The following is a 6,747-nucleotide window of genomic DNA, read 5'->3' on the forward strand; positions in this document are numbered from 1 at the left end:
CACCCGACTTTCTATTCCTTGCTTCTCTTTGGGTTGATTTGTGGAAATACTCTATATCTTCCAGTAAATAAATATGTTGTTTTTCAAAATAAAAAAAATAAATAAAAGAATATATGTTAAAAAATAAAAACTAAATGGCATGATTCGCAAGGTTCACGGGACGACCCACCCACATCTTTCTAACTTTAACATTTAAAACAACAAAATTTTAAAAATATGTGGACCCCACAGCACGAGAAGTGCTTGCTCTCCAAATCTTATGCTATGCCACTAAAATGCCACGGCCTTACAATCCTACATAAAGAATTCGAATTCTATTGAAATAGGAGAGGAGAGGGGACGCGTTGGGTTCCTAAAAAATTATTTCAAATGGCGAGTTGGGAAAATCTATCACAAGAATTGATGATCAAGATTCTGTCGCAGCTCCCGCCGGAATGTGTTGCTCGACTCAAATGTGTTTCCAAATACATGTATGTCCTAATTAACGACCCTAATTTTGCGGATTATCTGCAACACCGAAACCTTCTTGTGAAGCGTACAATAGCAAACGAGGAGTCCGGGGAGAACGAAACTATGCTCAGCTTCCTCAAATTTCCCCTCCCATCTGCCGTTGTGGACATGGATTTTCCATTACCTGAGGTTTTTGAGTTTTGTGGACTTAGCGGCTATTCTCACGGCTTAATTTGCCTCTCTCTTAGCCCCAACGATATTTTCCTCTGTAATCCAGCAACCGGAGAGCTTCGCGAGCTGCCACCGTCAATTCTCTTGACCAAACCCTCTGATGATCCCTTCGACCGAACCGGTACAAGCATGGATGCCGTTGGATTCGGGTACGATCAGAAATCTAGGGATTTCAAGGCTGTTAGGGTTGTGGAAGTTCGTGAAGAATATGCATATCCATATTACAAAACAGAAGTGTACGATTTGGCGAAAGATGGTTGGAGAGAAATCGAAAGTCGTGCTTGTGGGAGTGTATTTTGGGCGCCTTCGTTCGAGATGTATCACGAAGGAAGGTTTTACTGGAGGGCAATAGAGGATGGAGGGAGTGAAATCATCCAGTGGTTCGACATGAGCGAGGAGGTTTTCGGCAGGATTCCGATGCCGGAGTGTTTCGCGTGGGGGAGCGCCGAGCACAGAAGTCTTGTTGTTTGGACGGGACAGATTGTGCTGTTTTATTACGATCCTAATAAGGTTGAAACAACCTTCCAAATTTGGGCGATGGGGAAGGACAATTCATGGTCCAAGGTATTCACAATCGGCCCTATTTCAGGAATCGAGAGGCCATTGGTGTTTGTAAGCTCTCAAGAACTTGTAATGGAAGCTAAGGACGGGCAGCTCATTTTATACAATCTCAATACCCAATGCTTTCTACAGCTTCCAGTAAAAGGACTCCCCGAAAAGTTTCAAGCTACAGTTTTTGTCAAGACTTTACTGCCAGTCAACTCAAATAACTTCAAGTTGTAACAGTAGACTAAGTTTTTACTTCCACTAGGCTTACTAGTTAATATGTTTTGATATTACGCTGCCTTATTTCAAATTTTCTATTTTAACTTTCAAATTTGTCATTTCTTTGAATTTTTTATTTTATATCTATTAAAAAAATATCCTTTGATAGGTTATGAATATATTAATTAAACAAAAAAAAAAATAAAACTCATACACATGTTCATTTAAATTATAAATTTTAAAACATTTTCGACATTAAACTTTTTGGAACCTACCCGATACAACTCTGAAAGCTTATAGATCAATTTCATAATTTACTAAATTTTATATATAAGTTAACGAAGATGATGAAATTTAGAAAGATAATTATTGTTCATACCTATAATACTTTAGAATAATAGATTTATTATAATTTTTTAAAAAATATGACCCGACAATGTAAGTTTATAAGATATAGTAGTCTAAATTATTAACTTTAAATGAAAATTAAAAAAAGAAGTTTTTAAAAACTTTTGTTGACTTCTTACGCTATGCATAATACAAATTAAAAATTAAATAAAATAAGAGCAACCAAATTTAGAAGGATTGGTATAGAATGAAACATTAATATTTGTACAATAAATTATAGAAAAGTTATTAAAAAATAAGTCTTGAGATTCTCGACAACAATTATATCAAGTTTTGTTTTCAAAAAGTAGGATAGCTGGTGGTGTTGTACCATTTAAAAATGTTTGAGACAAATTATTTTAAAAGAATTATAATGCGGTCAAAGTTGGGGATTGCTGAGTGTTCACTCAACCAGCTGTAGGAGATACAGTCTGCTAATGAGCATTTGGGGACCCGGATTTCTTAGAATCCTAGTTCTGTAGTTCCGCTGCCTTCCGCTTTTTGGAAAGGGGCATCGAGCAAAATGGGGTTAACTTCGTGTTCGTTCAACGTCACAGCAGTCGTCTGGATGTAGATATCTAGCCCATCTATGACACCTACTGCATATTAGCTCACAATAAAAGGGATACGATATCTCATGGAAAATGCTATAAATGACTTTGTTAGAGTTTATTTGCAGTCATGCCAGCTGATGCTATTAAAAGTCAATGACTTTTGATAGGATTTTTTAAAGGCTATAATGGACACTATAATAAATGAATAAACTATGGCATATTTACGTTGCTATGTTAGCATTTTTTGTTTGATGTTTGTTTATGCAAAGGATTGCACAATGCTGTTTGATGAACCAAGCTCGAACCCGGTCCCCGGCTCGACCTGAACTCAAGAGTGAACCTGCACAATAAGGCAAACTCTCCGACACTAAAGTCAGTGTAGGTCGGACTCAATATTAAGTTCGAGATGAGATTCGATACCTGAGCGTGAAATGAGGCCCCCTACTTATAGGTGGTGGATCCGACAGCACTGACGATCGACGGTTATATGTTTTTTCTCATGTCGGACCTGTCGAGTTCCGAGCAGATCGAACCCCAATCAAGTCGAACCACAGCATCTATAATTAGCCTTTTTCAATGGGCGAACCCAATCACCTCTGCAGGTTCGAGGTGGACCTGGGATATTTTATTCCTTGAACTTCAATGAGTGTCCTCCACGTGTCCAAGGTATTTTTACCCCTAAACATTGGCCCCCTCTCTGTCAGGTTCGATCTCGATCTGGCAGAGAAGTTTACCCGACTCAATTTTGGACACGTGGCGACTTCTAATTCATAGAAAAAATGCGACCGTTGTGGAAGACGTTTCGATCTGCCAGGCTGTCGGAGTACTCAAGTATTCCGTCGTTACGAATCTCGAGATGATCCTAGCCGCTCGTTCATTATACGTGTACGGCGCAGAGGTTTTTCCGATTAGCTATAAATAGTTCTGGGACTTCAGGTCAAACCTTACGTTCCCTGAATTTATGGAGTTCGATCTTAGACTAGCTCGAACCCTCCGTAGGTCAGTCATTTTCCTTGCTTTAATTCTTATCTTCAACTATGGTAGTTTTCATGTCTTCCCCCTCTAGTAGTGATAGTTTAGATAGTGCAGGTCGGACTATAAGCAGTTCGCCCCCCAAGCCAAGTGACTCTGGGGAGGACTTAGCTCTTAGGTTAGAGTTCGAGCTGGAAGAGATAGAAAACTTTAGATTTTCCGACGATGGGAGGATAGTGACACTTCCACCTCGGGCCAGGGTTTGGAATATCCTTCAAAAATGATCGAGCACTATCTCGGACCCCTCGGTAGGGGGTTTAAAATTCCGAACGACATTCTCATTAGAATTCCGGAGGAAGGGGAAAGAGCTGACAACCTAATTCCCAAACTCACTCAAGCTGCCTTTGACACCCTCAAGCATTACAAGGATCACTTTCCAAGGGGCAGGAAGATCGGAACCTTGGTGACCCACAAGCTACTCCTTCAATCTGGGTTGTTAGATTACAACCCCTTGGTGCGTCCGGTTGAAGCTTCAAGGCGAAACTCCGAACTCGGTAAGTTGTGTTCGACCTTTACTTTGAATTTGGTTTTTTTTTACCTCCGTATCTGACCTTTTACTTGTTCGTTTTGCAGCAATGGTGTGTGGATTCTCCAGCAGCGTGAAGCGTAAGTCTAAGAGCCATGCTCATGCCCTTAAGGCTGTTCAAAGCTCGGAGCCAATCACCCCTGTTGTGGCTCGACCTGCGGTTCAAGACAATGTCGGACAATCTGCTGAAGTTCCAACTCCGGTGATCGAGTTGGACTCTGCTGGGGAGCGCTCCAAAGAAAAGCGATCGAGGAATGAGCCCGATGTGCTGGATGTGTCACCTCTGTGCGAGGTGAGGGAAGACTCTCCTTTGAAGAGGAGAAGAAAGAAGAAGAAAACCACCTCCTCCTTGGAGGTTGGACCTCGTGGGCCGCTGCCCACGAGTCATGTCGACTTGGTGGACGACCCTAAGGCGAGGATAGGGGGGACGTCCGACGTACCCATGAAGTTTCGAATTGAACCGTCAAGCTCCGGGGTGAAGGATCTGGTGTCCCGCATCTCGGCCTCGAGCTTGGACCGCTGCCTCCATAGGGCGTCCAAGTTTGTGAGCGACCCTGGGTCCGTGCTGCAGAGGACCATTGACTACGCCGCTGAGGTAGGACCTGTTTCCTTATGAAAATAAAAGTAATTAACTTGTAGCTCGGTCTAACCTTCGTGTGTTTTTCCTTTTGCAGGCGTTTGTTGCTTCCATTCACTCAGCAGTTATGATCAAGGCCGAGCTGGATGGAAGGAAGGCTTTGGCAGCGAAGTAGAGGGAGAACTCCTCTGCTACCTTAGAAGCTGCCACCACAATGAAGGGAGAGCTACTGAAGACTCGCTCCGAGGTGGACATCCTGAGGGCCGAGGTGGAAGGCAAGGCCGAGCTACTGAAGAAGAAGGACGATAGGCATAAGGCCCACCTCCGAGCTGCCCATGCCATCACTAAAGGGCTAGAGAAGAAGAAGTTCCAACTCCTAAAGGAGAAGGACGACATGCTCCAGGCCCTCGAGGCGAAGGACGCTGTGATAGGGCGTCTCACTCTGAGCTCAAGGTGGATAAGGAACGTCTCGCCAACGGAGCTCTTCTGGAAGCAGCCTTCAGGCAACACCCAGACTTTAATGGGTTTCTAAGGAATTCATCGATGCAGGCTTCAAATTTTTGATGAAGGGTATCGCTGCCGACATGCCCCATCTTCAGATCGACCTCAGCGAACTGAAGAAGAAGTACGCTGAAAAATGGGCCTCTAAGCCTAACAGCACTCCGGGCCCCAGTCTCTGGTGGAAAAGTACGTCGGAGAGCTGGACTCTGACTACTCCGATCTCGAGGAAGAAGATGTGATAAACGCCAAGGTTGCTCGTGTTTACAAAGCTAGAGGTCCTTCTAGGATCTTTGCAAACATTCACAAAAACGACTAACTTACCGAATGATTCCAACCAAGAGTAAGGTTAGAAGATGAATCACTCTTAGATCGGACTTAGAATCTACGATGGTCACTTCTAGATCCTAAGACGACTCACTCCAGAATTAGCTTGATCGAGACTAATCCAATGAATCGGTTTAACATCAAACCTAAAGCAAGATTTGAAAGAAGCAACACCAAAAGTGTTAAGGAACAAAAGTTCTTCAATTTCAATATGTTTTAATCTTAAGTTATCCATAACAAGAGCATTACAAGCCTTTAAATAGGCCAAATGGTCGTTCAACATAAGAACACCAAAAGTTTTTCAAAATACTACTTAATGCAAATTGTAGAAAATAAGACATGCAAATTAAAACTTGATTGCACATCATTCTAGACACTTAAATGCGGATCAGAAAACGTAGTCATGCTTCAAATGGTCTTATCTATGTGCTGTAGGAGGCGCTTCACATTTGGATATGGTTTGACAACTTTTGACTTCACAAACTCCAAAGAGGTGCAATCTGCAAAGGCACCTGTTCACGAATCTGCACACTTTTTTTGTCCTCCGTGCCATCTCTCAAAATAGACAACTTTTCCCGTGCCATCTTTGCTCCATTCTCTTCTTGACTCATTGAAGTAACATTATGAATAAATTCGGGCTCAAAACTCTTTGTTGGTTCTTGTGCATTAACAAGCTTTTGAAGGTGCAGTGTGAAAGCCTCTTGAATCTTCCTTGCCTTTCTTGTAATAATTGCTCCTTTGATATATGTAATTGGTCACAAATAGATTCGTATCATCCCCCCTTTCTTTAAAAGGATTTGTCCTCAAATCAAGGTTTTCATTTCCTTCATCAAAACGAATCAAGTTAGTCCAATGATAAGCCTTAATAACTTGTTCCTTACCTTGTGAGTTGTATATTGGAGCTTGAAGATTTATGATTTTCTTCGTTGGACATGTCACTTCTTTCTTCTTGAAAATTTCTATGGCCCTTTCTTGTTTGCCTTCTTTGAGTTAACACCACTTTTTGACTTCCTTGAAGTGCAATCTTGAAGTCTTCATGTAATAGTATCCTTCTTAGTCTTCTTATGTTTGGACTTGGACAAATTCTTCGTTCCTTCCAAAAGTGCTTTCAAACCCAATCACTTGGTTTGTTGAAATTGTGCTCGGATTTATTTTTCCTCCACTTGGTACTTTGCATTTGCATTCTCCAACATAACATTCTGCTTTCTCGACCATGGAATTCTTTATACAAATTCTTGGATAAGTAGTTTTCCACAATGCCTTTCACCTTAGGTTTCTTATGTCCATGGTTACCTACACAATAAGGAAGCAAGTTAGTATCTTTAAAATCAAGATATATTTTATACTTACCTTGTAAGACAATCTCAAGATCATGAGAAGATGATAGGATAACTCTTCTT

At 41.5% G+C, this 6,747-nt stretch overlaps 1 protein-coding gene across 1 annotated transcript; it reads left to right on the plus strand.

The window, feature by feature from the left end:
- The first annotated feature begins 369 nt into the window (after positions 1-369).
- LOC148207611 (F-box protein CPR1-like) lies at positions 370-1,464 on the plus strand. Its single transcript, XM_088118392.1, has one exon. It carries the CDS (start codon positions 370-372, stop codon positions 1,462-1,464), a length of 1,095 nt encoding a protein of 364 aa, XP_087974518.1.
- The last annotated feature ends 5,283 nt before the right edge of the window (positions 1,465-6,747 follow it).

This window comes from Momordica charantia, unplaced genomic scaffold (genome assembly GCF_013281855.1).
Source record: "Momordica charantia cultivar OHB3-1 unplaced genomic scaffold, Mcharantia_2.0 BLBB01000125.1, whole genome shotgun sequence".
NCBI lineage: Eukaryota > Viridiplantae > Streptophyta > Magnoliopsida > Cucurbitales > Cucurbitaceae > Momordica > Momordica charantia.